The sequence below is a fragment of the Caretta caretta genome, chromosome 4 (assembly GCF_965140235.1).
Source record: "Caretta caretta isolate rCarCar2 chromosome 4, rCarCar1.hap1, whole genome shotgun sequence".
Taxonomy (NCBI): Eukaryota; Metazoa; Chordata; order Testudines; family Cheloniidae; genus Caretta; species Caretta caretta.
The window spans coordinates 76,717,861-76,743,906 of record NC_134209.1 but is presented as its reverse complement, the minus strand read 5'-3'; the positions used below and the strand labels follow the sequence as shown (position 1 = coordinate 76,743,906).

The following is a 26,046-nucleotide window of genomic DNA, read 5'->3' as shown; positions in this document are numbered from 1 at the left end:
AATCTAGCCCACAAAGAGTGAAATCACAACCCAGTTTTATTTGCAGAGCTCTCCCAAGCAGCTTTCAAGGAGAATACTCAAAATCTTGCAACATCAAGTATGGCTATGAGCTTGAGCTGAATAAATAACAAGGCAATGAGGCTGTTCTTTTCATTTATTTTTCAGCATCGAAGCCAAGATAAAGTAATTCAAACCATTGTATCTTGTGATTGTGTTTGTTAGCACTTTGCCCTTTTCTTGCTTTCCTATTTTGGCAAGCACATTGGAGTTATCACCTAGATGTGTTAATAGTCATGGATACAGGTGAGCCATCTAGCACTTGTATGCTAATATAAGAGATAGGATAGTTCAGATGGGAAGAAATGCAAGTGGGAGGAATCAGTGCTCTTGATTTTAGATCAGAAAACATTACATGCTTTCCAGATAATTTTTACAGGATTAATTTTCATATGTTGCTGCTGAGCCAGGCCTCAATTCTGCAAGCTGTTCTATGTGGGCCCATGGGTCCACTCTCATGGATCAACCTGCCGGACTGAAGCCCAGGTTTGTAGCCAGCACAATGAGCACTAGTGGAGCTTTGCTAAGTCCCAGTATAAGTTCTGCCTAAGGAAGCATTTTTTCTATTTTTTTTCCACCAGCAAGGGGATGTTCTCCAAATGCCTTTTATTTGCTTTTATATCAATTGAGAAATAAAAGTCTCAGACATGGGAAAGTAAGAGCTCAGTGTTGTATTACTTAACCATTTGTTTACAGAAGTCTGTGAAGAGCCCTACATCTTAGCTTGAGCCCAGTAGTTGTATGCTCCAGCCCATTCTGTCTCAGTTCTAAGCGGCCAGTTGATTGGATACTCATCCCTCTAAATCCCATTGTCAGCACAAAGTCTGCTCAGCTTCCCTGCTCCACCCCCAACTGTGGATTAGGAGACATAAAAGTTGTATATACAGGTAAGAAAGAGCAAATAAACCTAGTCCATAAATTCTTGATATCTGCATGTTTTACAGTATGTGTTTGTTTAGTACCCAGCACAATTGGCTCCCCAATATGACTGAGGCTTCTGGGGTTCTGCTGTAATACAAATATTCATAATAATATTGATTTACCCCATTTCCTCCTCTCCCCCCCCCCAAAAAAAAGGCATTTGGCTTTACTTCTTAAACAAACTTTCAGCTCTTTGTGAGAATTCCGCTTGGAACAAAATGACTTGTCACAAGCTGGTTCGTTAATTATGCAGCTGAAAGATGTTAACGAGATGGTTAGACAAAAAGGTTGCTTGAGATGGAAGTTCAGGAATTAACTTCATATAACCCTTGGTTTAGTTGGAAACCTAAATTTGTGCTCACTTTTGCTTTTACTCAAGTCCAGTTGCTTAGGCTGCTGATTCAGGAAATAGTTAATTTTTCAGGCAGCTAGGCAACATTTTTACTAACAAAATGATAATACTGAGAAATATGTCCTAAAGAGTTAAGAAGGAATCATAGTTTAGAATAATTGCATTGCTGTAATACAAACACACAATGGAAACTATAGACCTGGTAATTCCAAGTTTAGCTAGCAATTTTCTTGATTTTATACAATGAACAGAATTTTGACTTGAACCCCTGAGGAAATAGACTTTCCCCAGTAAGAGAGAAGTTGATAAGAAATCCATTAAATACCAGTGCCAAAATTGGACATACTGTTTGATTTGTTTTTAAATTTTTTTTAACAGCTGGATAATGATACCACTTAGAATTTGTGTTTGAATGCTGATTTGTTGGAAATAAACTTGGTGCACTCATTTGAGTGAAAAATGACACAATAAGGCCTTGATTTGCACAGGTGCTAAGCACCTGCAACTGCCATTGACTTCAGCTGGAGCTCTTGGTACTCAGTGCCTTTTGAAAATCAAATTCTGGTTTCTCAATCTTGCCTTCAAGCTCCTGTCTATATTTCTGCTCTCATTCCTTCCAACTCTCCCTCCCAAAACTGAGACTCTTCCCAAGCATTGCCACCCCCACAAGCACCTCATTTTTATTATTTGCCCACTCTTGTCTTTTAGCCTTCTTCCATATTTCCCCTTATCCTTGAAAGGCCTCCCTTCTCCTTGTACACCAAGCAATATCCCTGGATACACTCAAAATTCTCTTTAAAGTGCATTTATTCAACCACAGAGACAAGGCAGGTGAGGCAATATCTTTTATTGGACAAGAAGCTGGTAAGAGACAAGCTTTCGAGCTCATACAGAGCTTTTCTTCAGATCCTGTGATGACGACATGTTGAAGTCCTGCATACATATGGTACCAGGATTGTCATCTTGTTTGTACAGCACCTAGCACAATGGATCCTTGTCCTTGATGTTGGTCCTTGATTATAGTACAAACAATATGGTGGTGTTTTATATTGAATGAATTAATTTAATGAATAAATAATGGTTAATACATTGTGCTCGGTCTGTGTAAACAAAGAAGAAAATCCTCTGCTCCAAGGTATTCACAAGCCAGGTGGATAAACACCCACAGATCGGAGAGTAGCAAGACAATGTAACAGTGTCACCATTAGGACTATTAGAAAATTTTCTAGCAACACCTTTTTTGGTCAGAAAATGCAGTTTTGTCAAAAACAATTTTTTTTTACAGGAAAATTTTGTTTCCAACATTTTTCTACTTTTTGATAACAAACATACAAACAAAAATTTCATTTTGTTTTTGGTTAAAATTTTGTTTTATTAGTTTGAAACCTGAAAAACCTTGATTTTCAATTTTCAGTTTAGGGTTTTGGGGGGAATTTATTTCCCTCTTTCTCTCCCTTTGATCCACTGGAAAATATTTAAAAAAAGAAAAAGAAAAGAAAGAGAAGGGTAAGGGGGAAAACCATTTTCACTGGGAAAAAAAGTAGAAAGGGGAGAGAAGGAGCAGCGGGAGAATTAAAAAAGCAACTGTTTTCTCCTTATTCCTACTTTTTCTATTCTTTATTAGTGGAAAAGGGGGAATAAAAGTGAAAGAACTAGGGATTTTTCCCACTTTCTCACACTTATATTAAAACATCTTTGCACTTGAAAAGTGTGAAAAAAGTTAAATAAAATTAAAAAGTGATAGAATGTATTACTTTTCTAACTTGATAATCTTTTAACAAATTTTTTTCACTTAGCTTCACACTTTTTCAGTTGAATAAAGGGGGTTGAGAGGGATTGAGGGTCATCTTTTTACCTTTTTCAATCATCGAAAAAAGGAAGAAAAATGAAACTGTTATTCCCCAGTTTCTCTGGTTTTTTCCTCTTTTTCCTCTTTTTTCACTGAAAAGAAGGGGAAAGTATAAAGAGAAAGATAGTGAAGGAAAAAGTCCAAAATGTAACAGAAATTAAAAGAAAATGTTGTTTAAAAAATTTCCATAGAAAAATCAGATTTATCAGAATTTTTTTTAATAGGCTAATATATATTTTTTTCAACCATCTTTTATAATTATGCAAAATAAAACCTAAACAGGACTTACATGAAGTTCTACTCTTCAGGCTTTGAGCCATGCATGTTTTTTGTATGTATAATAATATGGACTTTTGCTGTCCATGTCCAGTTTAGATTGTAAATTCCCTTTACATCTATGCAGCACCAAGCATGCCCTAAGTCTCAAACAATGATAATGGATTGTGTAGTATAGATACATGTCCACCAGGATTTTGACTGACACCACAAACTCATTTCAGGGTCTCTGAACAGTCATCAAATGATAATGACTTTGTGTGACTACTGACCTTAACAGCATTCAAATCAAGATGTGTAAAGCTCCATAAACCATTGCTGATCCTCTACGGCATCCATTCTCCAAAGTATCATTATTTTAATAGGACATGAAGTTTCAGTTATTTGAATATGCCAGGTGTTGGGAATCTGGAGGATTTTATGATGAATCACTGCTATAAAGTATACTTTGTATCTGAATAAGAGTGTGTGTCATTTTAGGGACTGAACAAGGCCATCTAGGACAACACACTTGCTGCTGGTTCTGTCTTAGCACCTTCCTTTTTATCATAGCCCCAAATACCATCCTGAACCAAGCATCCCATACAAATGCTTTTGGTATTACTTAAGAGGGAGGTTTAGGATAATTTATTCACCTATTCTGCCATATCTTTACCCTTTATGTGAAATTATTCTCCATGGGTTATCCATTTATGCCTGGCTAAATTCAAAGCTTAAACCTAGAGCTGGATGAATGATTTTTGGTTTGGCAGGAGACCAAAGAATCGGGGAGAATATGGTTCTGAAAATACTTGAGAGCAACCCACTGCAGTATAGCTTATAGCTTGCTGGTTAGTCAGTCACCTGGCAGAGGAAATCTGAGTTTAACTCTCTGCTCTAGGATGGGGATTCAAACTACACATACACAAATCTTTTCCCAGCTGAAACTCTTGGGTCAAATTCGCGAATAGTTTTGAGTCAGTTGACACTGCATCTTTTTGACAAATGAACCATTTATCTGAATCATGTTGCCCGTTCAGTTCTGAATGCTTTGCAAGTGTGAAACCATGTATCTTTACTGAACATTTCCATAAGGTCACCTCAAAGCTCCTTTTTTTCCAATTCAGAAGGAAGCTTGTTGCTTCATGCTTGTGACTTAAATTCTTGGGAACTTAAATGTGCAATATTTCAGAAATAGTTTGTCAAAAGTACAGCTGAGTTACAGAAGACACAAGTTTTCTGGGAAGCTTTACGAATCTGTGGCATACAAACCAAAGACCTACAAACAATTTGAAAGCTAATGGGGAGGTTCTTCGGGTTCCAGCAATAACGATACATTAATTCCACTACTATCTGCGCTACCATGAATATTTTGTCTTTACTGGAAGATAGTAGTTTACTGGATGCCTTTTAAAGCAGAGAGAGATGCTTGATATTAGAGGATTTTCTGCAGTCAGATAATAGGCCAGCCTGCTTTTTTGTTGTCCTGAATGTGTACTACTTACAATTATTCTGTTTGTAAAGTACATCATCAGCTCTTGTTCAAAATAATTATGACTAAAACATCCTGTCATCTCTGTTAATTGAATTGCATCCTTTTGAAGAAGAATTAATCTAAACTGGTTAAGACATGAGAAGGTGATGACTAGAGAATGATTTCTAACAGTAATTTTTGAAATGCCAAACCTAATCAGCTGGAGTTGGCACTGTCCCTTCGGCATATTCGTAGCCTTCATGTCATAGAGAAATGAGCTGCCTTACTTATAAATGGGTTGTCAGACAACTTAATTTTGAATTACCGCCTTTAATTCTGCTACTCGATATAATATGCTATGATAAAATTATGCAGCTGGCCTCCGGTTTAGTTTCCACATTTGAATGCACCATACAATGAAGCTGTCTGAAATAAACATCTATTGAAGGAATACACTCTTTACAAGAATTCATTATTCTACATGCCAAATGAAATAGAGACCTTAGTATCAATCTTGTACCCATTCAACGAATATAGTAACTTCAACATAATCATAATGTGCCAAATGGAAAATTATAGCAATGAGATGTGGTATGCAGAGTTTATGTATTTGCAAGATGTCTGTTGTGTACATTTTCCCTTAAGGATTCATTATCTTGATTGAGATTGTATTAGAAAAATCCACGCAAGTTATCATGCTTTCAGTGTAGAGGGGGGTATATAAGTAATCAACTTCATGGTGTTCTGCATGATTCTGTCACTGTAACTGTATGGCTGAATTCATTAAAATTTAGCTTCTTGATAAAAACTTATAATCTGATTCTACCATCCTGACAAGGAGTAGCACCTTACTCTGTACAATCGTAGTGGAATTACGTGTGAGCTAAGGCTTTTATCCCGCAAGCCGCTTTGCACCAGATGGACTCCTACACCTATGCAGAACCCCATTGACTTAAGTAAGGTACAACTTGCAGGCTCCAGGGCCCAAGGCACAACTCAACCTGAGTAAGGGCTGCAAGATCTGACCTTTAATGAATAATGTTACGAGCTGGGTGAAACCTTTCTATGTTTGAGTTAAAACCACATTAAGATTGGTAGCTGTGAACTCAGAGTTCAATTAACATAGTTAAAGCATAAGCCAAACCTAACACAAAAGGTGTGTGTGAACCTGCCCAGGAAAATTTGGCTGAGTGTTATTTGGAGTAGGGGTGGGAAAGAGATCACACAGAAATTGAGGTCAAACAGAAGAACAAACAGAGCCAGAGAGAGGCTGAAAGAGCAGCTGACTCTGGAAGAAAGCTACAGAGAGGAAGGGCAGAGGGGTGCAGGCTGAAAAGAGTGCTCTTGGTGCTATGAGCAAAAGAAGCTGTTTTCTGCTTTGATTCCTTTTGTATTCAGAGACGCCAAATTTTGTATATTATTATTTGTAAACGAACAAAACTGCATCAAAGAAATACCTGACTCTCCTCAATTTCTACTCCCAACTGGAACACCTACAGGACCCCAGATTTTGACTAGCTATTCAGGTTGAAAAGGGGCAATAATAAGTAAATCAAAACAAATGTTAAGAACACCATCTCTAAGTTTTAGAGCCTCTGTCAAGGTTCCTCCCCCACTCTGAACTCTAGGGTACAGATGTGGGGACCTGCATGAAAAACCCCCCTAAGCTTATCTTTACCAGCTTAGGTCAAAACTTCCCCAAGGTACAAAATATTACACCCGTTATCCTTGGAATGGCCGCTACCACCACCAAACTAATACTGGTTACTGGGGAAGAGCTGTTTGGACGCGTCTTTCCCCCCAAAATACTACCCAAAACCTTGCACCCCACTTCCTGGACAAGGTTTGGTAAAAAGCCTCACCAATTTGCCTAGGTGACTACAGACCCAGACCCTTGGATCTTAAGAACAATGAACAATCCTCCCAACACTTGCACCCCCCCTTTCCTGGGAAATGTTGGATAAAAAGCCTCACCAATTTGCATAGGTGACCACAGACCCAAACCCTTGGATCTGAGAACAATGAAAAAGCATTCAGTTTTTACAAGAAGACTTTTAATAAAAAATAGAAGTAAATAGAAATAAAGAAATCCCCCCTGTAAAATCAGGATGGTAGATATCTTACAGGGTAATTAGATTCAAAAACATAGAGAACCCCTCTAGGCAAAACCTTAAGTTACAAAAAAGATGCACAGACAGAAATAGTTATTCTATTCAGCACAATGCTTTTCTCAGCCATTTAAAGGAATCATAATCTAACACATACCTAGCTAGATTACTTACTAAAAGTTCTAAGACTCCATTCCTGTTCTGTCTCTGGCAAGAGCAGCATACAGACAGACACTGACCCCCTTTGTTTCTCTCCCTCCTCCCAGCTTTTGAAAGTATCTTGTCTCCTCATTGGTCATTTTGGTCAGGTGCCAGCGAGGTTACCTTTAGCTTCTTAACCCTTTACAGGTGAGAGGAGCTTTCCCCTGGCCAGGAGGGATTTCAAAGGGGTTTACCCTTCCCTTTATATTTATGACAGCCTCACACACCATTTAAGTTTGATATTCATATATTAAAGAAACACTGTTCAGTTTAAACCTGAAATTTGGGTTTCTGTTAAAAATTGTGGGGAACTTACTGAATGAAATTTACTACTGAGGGGAAGATCTGTATAAGGCATGTGCACCACTTAAATCCTACTTAAGCTCTATTTTGCAGGCTTAGATGATGCATCGCCCTTTTGCCTGCATATGGGTCATGTTTCACCATAATGGGCATAAACATGTTTCCAGGTTTGGTTTGGTTTTTTAATTCAATGGAGACAGTTTTGGCAGGGTTTGAACATTCCCCTTTAATGCTGGAAACCAAACAAACACCATTTTACTAATGTATGAGAAATAGAAAGTGAACCTCACTATGAACCAGTCTAAAAATCATCTTTAACCATCTGAGTGAATGCGAACAACATTGTCCCTTTTTGACCTGAATGGCTAGTCAAAATTCAGAGTCCTGAAGATGTTCCAGTTGGGAGTAGAAATTGATTATGGAATCTAGGATGTTCTTTGATGCAATCTTGTTTATTTACAAAGAATTTACAAAAGCCTGCTTCTGCAAACTCAGGAGGAACCAAAGGTAAAAGGAGCACTTTCTTACCTGACAGCCCCAAGCCTCTTTCGCCAGCACCAGACCAAAGCTGTCTCTTTAGCTTCTCCTAGGGTCACACTCATGCTTTGCTTAAAGCCTTCTGCTTGGATTTTTTCAGGTGTATATCAATCAATGCCTTCTCCTCCCTCCCAGTGCCTACCGCCCATCAGCTGTTTTGCGGCGTCTGGAGGTGCTGGGGGGAAGGGGAGAGGAGCAAGGGTGTAGCGTGCTTGGGGGAGGGGTGGGACTGGGTGGGGAAGAGGCGGGTTGGGGGTGGGAAGAGGCAGGGCAGGGGCCTTGGGGGAAGGGGTTGAGTGGGGGCAGGGCCTCGGCAGAGCAAAACATTTAGGTTGAGATGAATCAGTATTTTCTGATGATAATGCCATTTCCTCAGAAATCTCATAACCAGCTCTAATAGGGAAGTATTATTATCTCCATTTTATGTATAGGAACGTGAGGCACAAAGTGACTTGTCTGTGGACAAAGGAAGCCTGTAGTAGAGAAAGTAATTGAACTAGTGTCTCCGAAGTAGCAGGCTAGTGCTCTAAATATGTGGGCTATCCTTTCTCTCCATCAGCGGGAGCTGCTCTCAGTACACCTTGTACTAATCCAGGATTAGGTCAATTCTTGACAAACATTTTGCTCATTTCTAAATATAATTTTGCTTCAGCCACATTGAGAGTCACCCATTTTTATTCACGTTTTACAAACATTTCTGTAAATGAAGTTCCTCTTACAAATGTTTGCAGAAAGCAATTAGAGGCTGGGATTTGTTCCATCAGAACATACAATTGGCTTTGTTTTTAAATGAAATTTATTTTGGATAAAAGCAGAATTAATTTATAAAGGTTAGGTCATTTAAACAGGTAACAGAAACAGTGGCACATGATGCCAAGTCATCAGTCACACCACTCAGCTAGTGAATCATGAAGAATTTGTTTGTGACTGATCCACCAGCTGAAATTTGTTAGGAAAAAGAATCCAAACAGTTGCCAATATGGAATAAAATAATATAATTCACAGTCTCACTGTGAATTTCAACTGATGTACAGAGAAAGAGCTAAATTAGCTCAAAGCCAAATTCTCCCTTGTGTAGAAGGCCTGCACAAGGTCTGTGCATTATTTAAGTACCACTTAAACCTTCTGCATATTGGGTGAATTTCACTCTAAAGTTAACTTAGGATGTTGTGCTAGCTGACCTGTGATCTGATTCCGTTTGGTACATCTTGTGTTCATACTTCCAGTGTTTCACCAAAGGGCACAGCTCTTTACGGCTAAACACATATGTAAAGGTAATTGTTCAAGTGTAAGAACTGTCCTTAATTTTTTCTGACAATTCTCCACCACCCATCCACCCACCCCAAAAAAGAAAAGGCCAGAGGAACAGGCAAGGTGTGTCCATGCCATAGAGCTTAGCGGGTATAGAATATGGGTGGATCCGGTAGTACCAAGGGCAGAGGATCCACTGCTATGTGGAATCTCTTTTCTGTCCTACCTGCAGGGAGCCTGTGTAAGGGCCCATGGGCTGGGCTGGAGCAATTGCCAGATGGCAATTCCTTGGCTGCTCTGTGACCTGGACGGATTGTTCTCATGCCCTTATCCACTGTGCATCTGCTGGGTCTGGCACTGGCCCCTGCATTTTGTTACTCAGTGACAATGCTGTAGTAAGTAGTCACACAAACTGCATGAGACATGAGTTATCTATCACTTAACAAGGCTTATCACAGATGTTGAGATGAGGAAGAATATATTCCACAGCACACAGCCGCCAGCTGTTTCTAACATCCTCTTTCCCCAGATGTAATTGACTCTGCCTTTTCTCCTTCAAAACTGTTGACGTAAGATGTTTGTTTGTCTAGAGAGACAAGGAACATAAAGTGTTTTCTCCATTGATGACTGATCTTTTTCATTCAGTGGCAGACACTTTAATGTGCCACATCTGCCTGATGACACATCACACCTGAGTTTTGTAACAGGCGGAAGGGACTTATCCATACAAGAGCAGTTTTAACATACCTGCTTTCTCACATGCACCATTATCAAGTTCACTTTTTTATTCCTAAGGTTTTATTTTTTTTAATGACTGAATCCCTCACCCATGAAGACTTTACTTCAAGTCCTACCTCGGCTCCCAACTTTCAGTTGAGTCCATATTAAAAACCCTCATAACACAGTGGTGGTCCTGCTCGAGACAGACCCAGACATTAAACGTTACGGATGTTATGGGTCAGGATTATGCTGCAGTGGCAGGAAGCTCTAGATGCATCTATCAACAATTTTTAGCTTGGGCTATTAATTCCTTATTTTCATTAGTACAAAATTCACACCTGATCGAAATAAAAATTGACATCTTGCCCCATGCGAAGTAATGCAGGAGTCAGTTTGATTGCATGGTCTATATAATATTTGCCTTATCTAGGTCTTATGACAGGGATCGGCAACTTTTGGCATGCAGCCCATCAGGGAAATCCACTGGCAATCAGACCACATACAGGAGAAGAATGAATATTAAATAGGAGCTGAGAATGTAAAGGATCAGACACCAAGCTTAATGCTGATAAATCATAGGACAGAGATAGGCAACCTTTGGCATGTGGCCCATCAGGGAAAACCGCTGGAGGGCCGGGACAGTTTGTTTACCTGCAGCGTCCACAGATTTGGCCGATTGCAGCTCCCACAGGCTGCAGTTCGCCATTCCAGGCCAAGGGATGGTCTGGCAGCCGCTTCCCACAGCCCACATTGGCCTGAAATGGTGAACCACGGCCCGTGGGAGCTGCAGTCGGCCAAACCTGCGGACGCTGCAGGTAAATCCCAGCCCTCCAGTGGATTTCCCTGATGGGCCACATGCCAAAGGTTGCCGATCCCTGTCCTATGATTTATCAGCATTACGTTTTGGTGTCTGATCCTTCGCATTCTCAGCTCCTATTTAGTATTCATTCTTCTCCTGAATGTGGTCTGATTGCCTTGGATACTTTTCCTTCATGTTTAGCATTCATGATACTCTGCCCTGGTCTACACTAGGACTTTAGGTCGAATTTAGCAGCGTTAAATCGATGTAAACCTGCACCCGTCCACACAATGAAGCCCTTTATTTCGACTCTTAAATAAAGGGCTCTTAAAATCGATTTCCTTACTCCACCCCTGACAAGTGGATTAGCGCTTAAATTGACCTTGCCAGCTCGAATTTGGGGTACTGTGGACACAATTCGATGGTATTGGCCTCCAGGAGCTATCCCAGAGTGCTCCATTGTGACCGCTCTGGACAGCACTCTCAACTCAGATGCACTGGCCAGGTAGACAGGAAAAGAACCGCGAACTTTTGAATCTCATTTCCTGTTTGGCCAGCGTGGCAAGCTGCAGGTGACCATGCAGAGCTCATCAGCACAGGTGACCATGATGGAGTCCCAGAATCGCAAAAGAGCTCCAGCATGGACCCAACGGGAGGTACGGGATCTGATCGCTGTATGGGGAGAGGAATCCGTGCTATCAGAACTCCGTTCCAGTTTTCGAAATGCCAAAACCTTTGTCAAAATCTCCCAGGACATGAAGGACAGAGGCCATAACAGGGACCCGAAGCAGTGCCGCGTGAAACTGAAGGAGCTGAGGCAAGCCTATCAGAAAACCAGAGAGGCGAACGGCCGCTCCGGGTCAGAGCCCCAAACATGCCACTTCTATGATGAGCTGCATGCCATTTTATGGGGTTCAGCCACCAGATGGAGGCCATACGGAAGCAGGTTTTGGGGACGAAGAAGATGATGATGATGATGATGAGGTTGTAGATAGCTCACAGCAAGCAAGCGGAGAAACCAGTTTTCCCGACAGCCAGGAACTGTTTCTCACCCTGGACCTGGAGCCAGTACCCCCCGAACCCACCCAAGGCTGCCTCCTGGACCCAGCAGGCGGAGAAGGGACCTCCGGTGAGTGTACCTTTTAAAATACTATACATGGTTTAAAAGCAAGCATGAGAAAGGATTACTTTGCCCTGGTATTCGCAGTTCTCCTAGATGTACTCCTAAAGCCTTTGCAAAAGGTTTCTGGGGAGGGCAGCCTTATTGTGTCCTTCATGGTAGGACACTTTACCACTCCAGGCCAGTAACACGTACTCGGGAATCATTGTAGAACAAAGCATTGCAGTGTATGTTTGCTGGCATTCAAACAACAGCCGTTCTTTATCTCTCTGTGTTATCCTCAGGAGAGTGAGATATAATTCATGGTCACCTGGTTGAAATAGAGTGCTTTTCTTCAGGGGACACTCAGAGGAGCCCATTCCTGCTGGGCTGTTTGCCTGTGGCTAAACAGAAATGTTCCCCGCTGTTAGCCACAGGGAGGGGGGAAGGTTGAGGGGGTAGCCACGCGGTGGGGGGAGGCAAAATGCGACCTTGTAACGAAAGCACATATGCTATGTATGTAATGTTAACAGCAAGGATTACCCTGAAAGAGTGTAGCCACTGTTTTATAAAATGTGTCTTTTTAAATACCGCTGTCCCTTTTTTTTTTCTCCACCAGCTGCATGTGTTTCAATGATCACAGGATCTTCTCCTTCCCAGAGGCTAGTGAAGCTTAGAAAGAAAAAAAAACGCACTCGCGATGAAATGTTCTCCGAGCTCATGCTGTCCTCCCACACTGACAGAGCACAGACCAATGCGTGGAGGCAAATAATGTCAGAGTGCAGGAAAGCACAAAATGACCGGAAGGAGAGGTGGCGGGCTGAAGAGAGTAAGTGGCGGGCTGAAGAGAGGGCTGAAGCTCAAATGTGGTGGCAGCGTGTTGAGAGGAGGCAGGATTCAATGCTGAGGCTGCTGGAGGACCAAACTAGTATGCTCCAGAGTATGGTTGAGCTGCAGCAAAGGCAGCTGGAGCACAGACTGCCACTGCAGCCCCTCTGTAACCAACCGCCCTCCTCCCCAAGTTCCATAGCCTCCACACCCAGACACCCAAGAACGCAGTGGGGGGGCCTCCGGCCAACCAGCCACTCCACCACAGAGGATTGCCCAAGAAAAAGAAGGCTGTCATTCAATAAATTTTAAAGTTGTAAACTTTTAAAGTGCTGTGCTTAAAGTGCTGTGTGGCATTTTCCTTCCCTCCTCCACCACCCCTCCTGGGCTACCTTGGTAGTCATCCCCCTATTTGTGTGATGAATGAATAAAGAATGCATGAATGTGAAGCAACAATGACTTTATTGCCTCTGCAAGCGGTGATTGAAGGGAGGAGGAGCGGGTGGTTAGCTTACAGGGAAGTAGAGTGAACCAAGGGGCGGGGGGTTTCATCAAGGAGAAACAAAGAGAACTTTCACACCGTAGCCTGGCCAGTCATGAAACTGGTTTTCAAAGCTTCTCTGATGCGTACCGCGCCCTCCTGTGCTCTTCTAACCACCCTGGTGTCTGGCTGCGCGTAACCAGCAGCCAGGCGATTTGCCTCAACCTCCCACCCCGCCATAAACGTTTCCCCCTTACTCTCACAGATATTGTGGCGCACACAGCAAGCAGTAATAACAGTGAGAATATTGGTTTTGCTGCGGTCTAAGCGAGTCAGTAAACTGCGCCAGCGCGCCTTTAAACATCCAAATGCACATTTACCACCATTCTGCACTTGCTCAGCCTGTAGTTGAACAGCTCCTGACTACTGTCCAGGCTGCCTGTGTACGGCTTCATGAGCCATGGCATTAAGGGGTAGGCTGGGTCCCCAAGGATACATATAGGCATTTCAACATCCCCAACAGTTATTTTCTGGTCTGGGAATAAAGTCCCTTCCTGCAGCTTTTGAAACAGACCAGAGTTCCTGAAGATGCGAGCGTCATGCACCTTTCCCGGCCATCCCACATTGATGTTGGTGAAACGTCCCTTGTGATCCACCAGAGCTTGCAGCACTATCGAAAAGTACCCCTTGCGGTTTATGTACTCGGCGGCTTGGTGCTCCGGTGCCAAGATAGGGATATGGGTTCCGTCTATGGCCCCACCACAGTTAGGGAATCCCATTTCAGCAAAGCCATCCACTATGACCTGCACATTTCCCAGGGTCACTACCCTTGATATCAGCAGATCTTTGATTGCGTGGGCTACTTGCATCACAGCAGCCCCCACAGTAGATTTGCCCACTCCAAATTGATTCCCAACTGACCGGTAGCTGTCTGGCGTTGCAAGCTTCCACAGGGCTATCGCCACTCGTTTCTCAACTGTGAGGGCTGCTCTCATCTTGGTATTCATGCGCCTCAGGGCAAGGGAAAGCAAGTCACAAAGTTCCATGAAAGTGCCCTTACGCATGCGAAAGTTTCGCAGCCACTGGGAATCGTCCCAGACCTGCAACACTATGTGGTCCCACCAGTCTGTGCTTGTTTCCCGAGCCTAGAATCGGCGTTCCACAGCATGAACCTGCCCCATTAGCACCATGATGCATGCATTGCCAGGGCCCATGCTTTCAGAGAAATCTGTGTCCATGTCCTGATCACTCACGTGACCGCGCTGACGTCGCCTCCTAGCCCAGTATCGTTTTGCCAGGTTCTGGTGCTGCATATACTGCTGGATAATGCGTGTGGTGTTTAATGTGCTCCTAATTGCCAAAGTGAGCTGAGCGGCCTCCATGCTTGCCTTGGTATGGCGTCCGCACAGAAAAAAGGCGCGGAACGATTGTCTGCCGTTGCTCTGACGGAGGGAGGGGCGACTGACTACACGGTTTACAGGGTTGGCTTCAGGGAGCTAAAATCAACAAAGAGGGTGTCTTTACATCAAGGAGTATTTCAGGCAGGACTTCACGGAGGGTTCCAATAAGAAATGGTGCACCTAAGTTATTGTTCTTATTGGAACAAGGAGGTTAGCCTGGCCTCTGATTGATACATGGCTAGATTTACCTCGCTGCACCTTCTCTGTGAGTGACTGCACTGTGACCTGAGGAATGAGTCCCCTAGACAGGGGAGGGGGGGAAGCAAATGAGAACAAAACAAATCTGGTCTATTTCTTGTTTTGATCCACTCCATCTATCTTTTACATTTTTGGCTGGCAGCAGACGGTGCAGAAGGACTGCATGCCACCCACATCTCATGGCTGCTCGGCAGAAGATGGTACAGTACGACTGCTAGCCATCCTCATCTCTTGCCTGCCTGGCAGAAGATGGTACAATACGACTGCTAGCAATCCTCATCTCTTGCCTGCCTGGCAGAAGATGGTACAATACGACTGCTAGCAATCCCTATCGCCTGCCTGCTCACATAAGACGGTTCAATAGGACTGACTGCAGGACTAAAGAGAATGACCTGGTCAAGTCACTCCAAATTTAGTCCCTGCGCCCATGTCTGCCCAGGCGCTCCCAGCCGACGTGGCCAGGAGCACCTCGGACACGACGAGGACGACTACCAGTCATACTGCACCGTCTGCTGCCAGAAGGCAATGGGTTGCTGCTACTGTGTAGCAATGCCGTAACGCGTCTGCCAGCACCCAGGAGACATAGGGTGACAGTTACCTGAGCGGGCTCCATGCTTGCCGTGGTATGGCGCCTGCACAGGTAACTCAGGAAAAAAGGCGCGAAATGATTGTCTGCCCTTGCTTTCACGGAGGGAAGGAGGGAGGGAACGGAGGCCTGACGATATGTACCCAGAACCACCCGCGACAATGTTTTAGCCCCATCAGGCATTGGGATCTCAACCCAGAATTCCAATGGGCAGCGGAGACTGCGGGAAGTGTGGGATAGCTACCCACAGTGCAACACTCCAGAAGTCGACTCTAGCCTCGGCACTGTGGAAGCACTCCACCGAGTTAATGCACTTAATGCACTTAGAGCATTTTCTGTGGGGACACACACACACGTGAATATATAAAACCGATTTCTAAAAAAACGACTTCTATAAATTCGACCTTATTCTGTAGTGTAGACATACCCTCTGTCTCCCACTGTATTAAAGGTTCTCAGCTCCTCACAGGATTGCATCCCATATCATAGTGCCCCATATCAGCCAGGGGGAGGGTTCAGATACTTCAGCTACTTTGTTGCTCCCTCTCCCTATAGAAGCAAGTGTGCTGGCTCCACAATCTAGTCCAGGGGTCGGCAGCCTGTCAGAAGTGGTGTGCCGAGTCTTCATTTATTCACTCCAATTTAAGGTTTCGCGTGCCAGTAATACATTTTAACGTTTTTAGAAGGTCTCTTTCTATAAGTCTATAATATATAACTGAACTATTGTTGTATGTAAAGTAAATAAGGTTCTTAAAATGTTTAAGAAGCTTCATTTAAAATTAAATGAAAATGCAGAGCCCCCCTCCAACCCCGGACCAGTGGCCAGGACCCAGGCAGTGTGAGTGCCACTGAAAATTAGCTCACGTGCCTCCTTTGGCATGCGTGCCATAGGTTGCCTACCCCTGATCTAGTCCCTGGTAAACCAGGAATCTCTCAGGACCTAAATTTGGATCCCCCATAGCCACCCTACCAATAAACTATCAGGCAGACCAAAATTGTTTCTTCTCAGCACCATCAAAACATGTTTCTTACTGGATGCGCTTTGCAAATTGCAGTGACAACCTTAGGAAGGGAATGTACAGTAGATTTGTATGTGTATTGAATTTCTCTCTCCTGCTGTTTGGAGAATTTGATAGGCTCTGTAGAGTTGCAGCCTGAACTTTGGACTTTCTCAGGCTCATCAATTTCACATTCATTCAACTCCGGTAGATGATTTGATTGCCTTGGAAACCTTTTTAAAAAATGTTTTAATATTCATGATGCTTGGTCACTCCATGCCATGCAGGTTTGCAAGCTGAGCCTCTGCGCTCATCCTGATTCACAACAATGTCAATGTGTCTTATTTCATTCTGACAAGGATCGTCATACTTATTTGCCTGCTTGAAATAGAAACCAACCTTTTCTTCCATCAAACACTTACAGTAGATCAGAACTAAAATGAAATCTCAGCTGATGAAAGCCTCTTCCTGAAACAAAAAAATACCCAAGGTCAAATGAGAGCTGCGGCCCTTCAGTCATATTTAGTTCCTCAAAAAGGTTTTACTTCCGTTCACTCTTCCTGTATTTTGCGAACTTGTGTGCTTGCAACAGAAGACCATGCACAACTGCAACAGTTGTTTAAACTTTTTAATCATGTGGCAAAGCAGTAAAATATCTGCAATGTATTTTATGAGCAAAGATTCCAAATTGTCTAACTTTTTTCAACAGGCAAGCAGTCCTACAACAGGAACAGCTCCTAGGAGTCAGTCACGGTTGTCTGTATGTCCTTCCACTCAGGACATCTGTAGGTAGGTGCTTAATCAGTCATTTTAATCTGTCTGTCAAACATTAGTTTTTTTCTTTGTCTAGTAAGCTGAACATAAGCTATTGCTTCTGCCTAGCATTATTCATGAATTCCATATATCTGGGTTTTCTTTTGAGCTCTTGTTTTTGTCATGTTTCCTTTTCAATCTCATATTTTCTATTAAATCAACTCGTTTCTATTTTCATCTCTCTCTTTTTTTGTTCTCTCTTTACCATTTTCCATCTCTCTCTTTTGCTGCTGCTTTGTTTAGATCTACCACCTTGCATGATGTGTCAGAAGATGAGTCTGAACATGCAACACCTGTCATGGTGCTTACCCCTGCTAGTAGGGAGTCTGGTAAGAAACAAGTGAAACGAAGGTTTAGGCGGAGAAAAGCGATTGGGGACAATGTTGAGCATACAGAAAAGCAAAGAAAAGGGAAGGACTGCAAATTGTACCCGATGGTTGCAAGCTCCAGATGCAATGCATTGCACAAGGAAACGTATGATTCATCATCCTCAGATGAGAATCAGTGGGCTCAAGCTAGAAGGAGAGCCAGAGAAAAGGTCAAAGTGCCCAGGAGAGGGAGAAGGAGCAATAGATCTTGCAGTAACCCAGATGGATCTCCAAATAACAATGCCATTGAACTTGTCACCCTGGGGACAACGGGGGAAAAGAAACAAGAGGTGTCTGATTCTGATAACCACACTTTAAATCACAGGAGGAGAAGGGTTTCAAGATGTAAAGAATCTTGCCTTTCGCTGTCTTCAGTGTCCTCTCCGGAGGCGAGGAGTTTCTCAAGAAAATGTGGAAAAAACAGGGGCAGAAGCTACCCCCAAGGGCTGCAGTCTTCATCTCACCTTAGACAAAATAAAGTGGTCGAGGAAGGCTTTACAGAGAGAGGCTCTGGCAGTGATACTCTGACAGTTCCAGAAAATGGAGAACCTGTTGGGGCAGGGCCCAATGTGACAGATGCAGTTCAGAAAATTCCTGTTTTATATGATGACTGGTCTGATGATTTAGAAGTATGCAGGTTAGTCTCTAATAAGAAAGATTGGATATTACCAAAAGGAATTGGTTGGTTATTGCCGTGAATTATACGTGTGCCTTTTACCTGATTCTTGCTGTCATTTGGATATTTTTTTTATAACTGCTGCTCAGTAGCTATCTGTTAGGGGCAGCGATACATAGCACAAAATAGTTGATAAAGGAAGATTTCTAAAGAAAGATATGACACCTAATTCATTTAAATACACTAGGAGCACAGAATTAGAATCCCACCTCCTGCATGGTGACTTGTCCTACCAAGTTTGAGACACTGTGCACTCTGGCACGAGAACCAGAGATTGAATGGGAAGATCAGGTAGCTCAATACTAATGGGATACAGAGGCGTTCATTCTTAGATGACCAGTTCAAATCCAGCTCTGGTCTGAAGTGATTGAAATGTGTTACTCTCTGGGACTGTTCATTGACCTGCATGAAGTGAGTTGTTGGTCTCAAGTCAGTGCTTATTACACATGACAGCCTTATAGCTGGCGTTACTTTGGCAGTCTTGGCACATATGTTAAGAACTGCAACAGCACGAATACTGAACTACCTTCCAGTTTAGAACAGAGGTATGCTGACAGGTAGTGTGTGGGAGTTTGTGCTGCTGCTATCCATGATGTGTTATGTGAATGCATAGAGGTCTTTGGTTTCCAAGGCTGTCAGTCTGGCACCATTCACAGTGACAGACCCTGGGAAGTGCATGGAATAATAATAAATTCAATATTTGAAGGAAAAATATATTAAAAGGATTAGAATTAGGATAAAGTAACATCAAGAAGAGGTCCAGGTAAGCAGAGACGTTCACCTGAGGGAACTATCAAAGGGAAGGATTTCAGACCAACATCACAACATTAAATCAGTACATGGCAGCGTGTCAGTGGATCTGAAAGCTGACAGGATTGTGTTCTGAGTCTTCAGCTTACGGACACCTTCAAACCCAGTATATGAGTTTGGGGTAGAAAACTTAGTGAACTTGAGTAAATCAATTCATCAGTAAATTGAAAAGGAAGTTATAGGGGACAATCAGGCATTAAAGTTAATATTTCTTTTAAAAAAATATGCTGGACCTGTTTCTCATTTACAGTGCGTCCCCTGGCAGTGGGCCTTACTGTAAATGAGAATCAGACCTAATATATTGGTACAATAACTGAAAACTTTGCAATCTTCTTTCTTTTCTGGGAAGAATTGGTATTAAAATATAAACAGAAGTGGAATGAGGAAATGAATATGTGCTGTGAAACTACATGGCGTGATACAGTGTACTTTGTGTCTGGCAGTAAGCTCCAATGGTACTGGTTAAGAAAATTGTCAGTAGAAGTATAGACAGTGTGTTCCTTCAGATTACTGTATGTAAGATATAATTATGAGTTGATCATGTGCTGTACACCCTTCAATATGTTAGGCAAGCCACAACATAGTTCCCTTTACATTATTCGTTTGTTGTATCCGCCTGTTGTGTCTTATTCTGTACTTACATTGTGAGAGCTTGAGAAGAGGGCCCATCATTTTGTTTTGTGTTTGGGCCTCGATCCATACTGGGGGCCTTGCCTACTACTGCAATAAATAATTATTATTATTATTTATATTACAGTAGCACTTTGAGACCCGAACATATATTGAGACTCCGTGTGCTAGGTGCTGTACACATATATAGTAAGAAAATTCAGTTATGAACTGAATATAAGTGAAAAACGATTTTAAAAAATTATTTAAATTAAACAAGTGTAACTTTTTCAGGTAGACCAGGCCAAGTTGCTGCCCCAACATAAACTCAAACTGTGTTTTCAGATGCAAGCATGGACTCTATTTTTCTCTTTATTGACAGAACAAGGAGTAATGGTCTCAAGTTGCAGTGGGGGAGGTTTAGGTTGGATATTAGGAAAAACTATTTCACTAGGAGGGTGGTGAAGCACTGGAATGAGTTACCTAGGGAGGTGGTGGAATCTCCTTCCTTAGAGGTTTTTAAGGTCAGGCTTGACAAAGCCCTGGCTGGGATGATTTAGTTGGGGATTGATCCTGCTTTGAGCAGGGGGTTGGACTAGATGACCTCCTGAGATCCCTTCCAACCCTGATATTCTATGATTCTTTTTGGCCACCCACCCAGCTTTACTATGACTGTCCACATTTTGCTCACCCTGGGGCACACAGGAAAGGAAGAGAAAGAAGGTCATGTAGGGGGAGAAGGATGCCTAAGAACTGTTAGATTAAATTTCCTTTATCATACTATGTGTTTCTCAAGTGTACTTTCACTACAGTGTTTATGCACCAAAATAAATGTGTGGTACATTAGGTGGGGTCAGAAACTAGGAAATAGGAGGAGATTACAGAGAGGAAAGTTACAGAAGGTTATAGGAGGAGATTACAGGAGGACCTTTTAAGGTTCCACCATCGTAGTTGCTTTTACAGCATGTCAAGGTTCCTCCCCCACTCTGAACTCTAGGGTACAGATGTGGGGACCTGCATGAAAAACCTCCTAAGCTTATCTTTACCAGCTTAGGTCAAAACTTCCCCAAGGTACAAAATATTACACCCGTTGTCCTTGGACTGGCTGCTACCACCACCAAACTAATACTGGTTACTGGGGAAGAGCTGTTTGGACGTGTCCTTCCCCCCAAAATACTTCCCAAAACCTTGCACCCCACTTCCTGGACAAGGTTTGGTAAAAAGCCTCACCAATTTGCCTAGGTGACTACAGACCCAGACCCTTGGATCTTAAAAACAATGAACAATCCTCCCAACACTTGCACCCCCCCTTTCCTGGGAAATGTTGGATAAAAAGCTTCACCAATTTGCATAGGTGACCACAGACCCAAACCCTTGGATCTGAGAACAATGAAAAAGCATTCAGTTTTTTACAAGAAGACTTTTAATAAAAAATAGAAGTAAATAGAAATAAAGAAATCCCCCCTGTAAAATCAGGATGGTAGATATCTTACAGGGTAATTAGATTCAAAAACATAGAGAACCCCTCTAGGCAAAACCTTAAGTTACAAAAAAGATACATAGACAGAAATAGTTATTCTATTCAGCACAATTCTTTTCTCAGCCATTTAAAGAAATCATAATCTAACACATACCTAGCTAGATTACTTACTAAAAGTTCTAAGACTCCATTCCTGTTCTGTCCCTGGCAAAAGCAGCATACAGACAGACACAGACCCTTTGTTTCTCTCCCTCCTCCCAGCTTTTGAAAGTATCTTGTCTCCTCATTGGTCATTTTGGTCAGGTGCCAGCGAGGTTACCTTTAGCTTCTTAACCCTTTACAGGTGAGAGGAGCTTTCCCCTGGCCAGGAGGGATTTCAAAGGTTTTACCCTTCCCTTTATATTTATGACACAGCAGTGTAAAATTTGCCTGGCTTAAGGCTGGAAATGAAACTTTTGAAGGTTCACATAAAACTCTGGCCCAGGCTCAAGTGTAGTACAAAAGAACGGCCCAGCTTAGAGAGGGGTGTGCCCTATTTGATCCCATGGTAAACATTAACACTGAGGAGGTATAGGAAAGAATCAGGAACCCTTATGAGAAGTTGGCAAATCTCTCTACCTGGCTCTTTGCCCCATTTTGTTGACTCTTCATTGTACTGTAGCTGTGCTGGTATTAGATATGGATGGGGTAGAAACTGGTAGATTCCTGTGTTTCCACTCCATCCTGATTCTGTTAGATATGTCCAAGCTCGGAATGCGTAACTGCCTGAGTTGAATCCAATTTTTTGTCCTGGTTTGATTATAAAAATAAGGGAAGCACGTTTTCTTCTTGTACAACAAATTAGTAAGAAGTCTCCACTATTGTAATTTTGCTGCATACACAATTCCTTTCTTGTTTATTAAAAAACTCCCTGTTAATATTCAGCAACATCTAATACCTGCCTGACCCACGTACCTATATTCAGTATTCACCTTGAAAATACACACAGACACATGCAGCCCAAAATAAGACTCAAAGAGTGATTAAAATCACAAAAGAAAGCATCACAGGCATGTTTAAAATTAGATAATTGCTTGAACAGAGTCTCAGCCCTGACTTTGCCAGCTTGGATTGTTGAGGGAGCACACAAATGCAGGTGGAAAGCAACCCGAAAGGAGTAGCCGAAGATTCCCCTGACATCGGGAGGAACAAGGAAGGGGTGGGGCAGAATACACAGCATTCCACCTGAGGCCTGGGCAGCTCTGCAGTGTGTGTGTGTGACTGCTACAGCCAGCATAATTTAAAGGATCAGAGGAGCCGCCTTTCCCTGCCACTCTGCTCAGCTCTATGGAGTGTAAACTTGGCACAGTTGAGAATCTGTCCTCTTCTTTTAAAATGCTGCCATGTTAACAGAACCATAAGGCCACCCTTTCCTCACTCTCGGGGAAGTGCTGTATTTCTTGCAGTCATTCTAGATGTATCAGCTCTAGAAGACTGCACATCTAGGAAGGATGCTACAAAATGAAAAGCATGCTAATTTTTCATGGCTACTAAGTTATTTTACTTGTTAAATTTGCATACAGCTACACAGAAGGGAGAAGATTTATTATGCGATAATACTGCTTCAGCTGAAAGAATCTTACTAATTACTGTGGCACAAACTACTTAGCTATTTAGTCAAGAGCTGATTTGTAGTTTCTTTCCGTAGATTCAAATGTATCTTTCAGGAATAAAAAAAGGAATTAAATATTCACTTTGGGGTAGGTGTATGTGCTCAGAAAGTCACACCTCTTCTGCACTGCATATCCTGGCATGTAGGGCATACCACACATACGTAAGCAGAGTGTATTCAGAGTGAGTAAAGTGCTGCCAACATATTAATAAGGAGCTCCCTCCAAATTTTCCACATAAGTCAGTGATGCATGTTTACTACAGTGTAAGACTGGATGGCTGGTTGGGGAATGGACACCTTAGCGTCTTGAGGTCAAACAGGCTTCCCCTCATGAGAGGTGGTCTCCTTTAGCTGGGGCAAGGAGTTAGGTCAGGGAAGTGGATGTCTGCATTGTATGGGGGTGTCACTATGCCTTAGTGGGTCACAGCTGAGGACACCAAATTAAGGACAAACTGCTGAGGCTCACCCCAAACTGGTGGTTATTCTACTGTTAGATACACCAAGCCAGAAACAAAAGCAAACATCTGTCTCACCACACTGGTAAACAAGAAGTCCAAACTGCAGTCTCCTTAGGCATACCAGCCCTTGTTTCATCACTCAGATACTAGACTTTATAATGTGTGGTTATTTAAAACCAACGTATTAAACAAAGGGTCCTTCTAATCTCAAAAGATCAGCCACATAGCCAAGTCAATATATAACTCAGATCTTACCCAATAATCACGCTGTTGCCAATCCTTTATTATCTAATATCTAAAAGTTTATTTATAAGAGAAAAGAAGGAGGAGAGAATTAAAATTGATCAAAGAAATCATATACATACACTCATTGCAAAGATCTTGGATCAGGTTTATAGCAATGCTGGAATAAACTACTGGCTTGTAAAGTCTCAACTTCCACGAGATTGGAAGGTCCTCAGTCCATTGGTTGGAATGCTCCTTTTAGTGCAAGTCCATAGTCCAGAGAGAAGAGCAGGAAAGAGGCAAAATGGAGATGCTTCCAGGGTCTTTTATACCATCATCCATGTGGGGAGGATGCTCTTATTCTTAGTCTGTGGAAAATTACAGGCACAAGATGAAGTCCAGGGTCACATGAAAAAGTCACATGCCCTTGCATGCTTTGATGACTCATAGGAGTAGCCATTACTCATATTCTGGCTAATGGGGTGGAGACAAGCTTCTTCTATATCCATTGTGAGAGCTAAGTGTCCTTTAATGGAACATCAAGTTGAATGGTCCATTCACAATGTGCTGGCTGGACTGGATGTAAACTACCTAGTGGCTGTTACCTGAGGGGCAAATGTATTTGAAATACAGTTATGTAGTCAATATTCACAACTTCAGATACAAAAATGATACATGCTATAAACAGGATAATTGTACTCAGCAAATCCTAACTTTTCCATTGACACTTTACACGATATACTTTGTACAAGATGTGTTGCAATTGTCCAAGAGAGACAATATTAATGAGATAAATACTCATGTTTAAATCATACAGCATCACAGGTGGGTTCCCTCCTTATTCAAATTCCAAGATGGCTGGGCAGGCAGGTAGTGGCAAGGAGAAATGCAGGATGCAGGACTTGCTCATTGCAGCAGCTTACCTCTCTTCCTCATGCAGTATTGGAGCTGCTGGTGGCAGGATGTATGTATGTATGGTATTAGGTCTACAAGTTTTGTTTCCCATGTGCTCCTAGCAGAATGGGTGGGGATACAAGAAGTGTCATCCCTTTGCAGTATATGAAGTGGCTGTGGGAGTGGTTGATCTACCTGTGATGTGTTGGCTAACTGAGCAAGTACTGTAAAATTCCAAGCCTTAGAATTCTCAGTGACTTCAGTGGGCTTTGTCTTGGCTTCTATATTATTCCTAAAGGGGAGAGGATGAAATCATGGGCGGGATAGTTTAAAACTCGGTTTAAGCCACTGTCGAGGGTAGCTCCATGGGCTGGATAAGTCCCTAGTGTTACTCAAACAACCCTGGGGCAAGCCCTCCCTGGGCTGCCTTATGGGCCACAGCAATCTGGAATCTCCCCCCAACACACCCTTATACTAGGGCTTGCCCTTTGCAAGATCATTGGAGGGCAGCCCTGCAGCTCAGTGCCTGTGCCAAGGGACTCCGCCCCCTGGCAGAAATGGGGCTATTAGGGCTCCTTTACATCACTACCAGCCCTTGTGCCTGGTGTAAAGGAGCTGGGACCAGGGTGAATATCTCATCCCTGGAATTTCAACACTGGAATTATGAAGAAGTGCTAGTTAGAAATGGTATTAATTCAGAATCAATAAATGAGACACTCCTGGAAGATTGTTAGTTGTGATATTACTGATGAAAGGAGCACTGAGGGATTTTTGATTTACACTGTGGTTCTAATTGTTATCCCAAAGGTTTTTGCAGTTGAAAGGACTGGGTCAATTTTACAGTTTCTATAATACTAAACTGTAATTGGTTGAAAATATGCATTTCTTTTAAAAACACATTTAAATAAGACAGGATGCATCACCATAACAAAAATTAATTACATGCACAGAAGAATCCTGATTTTTCTGAACTTCTTGAATGGAAACAAATATGTTCAGATAATTGAGAGTTAATAGTCAGGGAGCGAATGGAACAGAGAGAGATACTTAGCGATCATTAGATGGGGGGGGGATTGGTAATGAAATCTGCATAATCCACTTCAAACATCACTTTAATACAATCATCTTTTTAGTAGAAAAAGTTTTGGTGAATGTATTAAGTAGATTTGATTTCTTTTTCTTCTTTTTTTTTTTTTTGAATCACTCTTTCTGGACTATATTATAAACACTTCAAAAGAAGTGAGATGAAGCATTGTAATCAACCGCAGACATAAGTAATTTAAACATCATGTAAATTATATTACATAGGGTACATGAAAATGTAATTATGAAATAATAAAACTGAAATCATAAAATTTCTGAATCCTGATTTCATTACGTGAAATCAAGTGTTATAATCATGTACCAGTTATGTATAAAATTAACATATGTCTTATTGGTTCTGAACTTTAATCACTTAATACACATCAGGTTGGGATCTAAAGGGAAAACAGTCTAAAAGTTGAGAAGAAGCTTGGGAAGAAACAGTCCTTCTAAGATTAGTCTTGAGACGAACTGTAGAACTAGAGATATATTTATTTCTGCA

The 26,046-nt window shown here is 42.2% G+C and overlaps 1 protein-coding gene across 15 annotated transcripts in view; it reads left to right on the top strand.

Moving 5' to 3' along the window:
• MARCHF1 (membrane associated ring-CH-type finger 1) overlaps nucleotides 1–26,046 on the top strand; it is a 493,572-nt gene that overhangs the window by 397,396 nt on the left and 70,130 nt on the right. For 14 of the 15 annotated variants that reach the window (XR_012668126.1, XM_048847590.2, XM_048847586.1 and 11 more), the window contains 2 exons: nucleotides 17,187–17,266; nucleotides 17,534–18,295. Coding sequence is in view for 14 of the 15 variants with exons in the window: in XM_048847590.2 (XP_048703547.2) it covers nucleotides 17,187–17,266; nucleotides 17,534–18,295 (842 nt within the window). In the remaining variant the exon portion in view is untranslated. The remainder of the gene's footprint in view (nucleotides 1–17,186; nucleotides 17,267–17,533; nucleotides 18,296–26,046) is intronic. The other variant, XM_048847591.2, reaches the window with a different exon arrangement.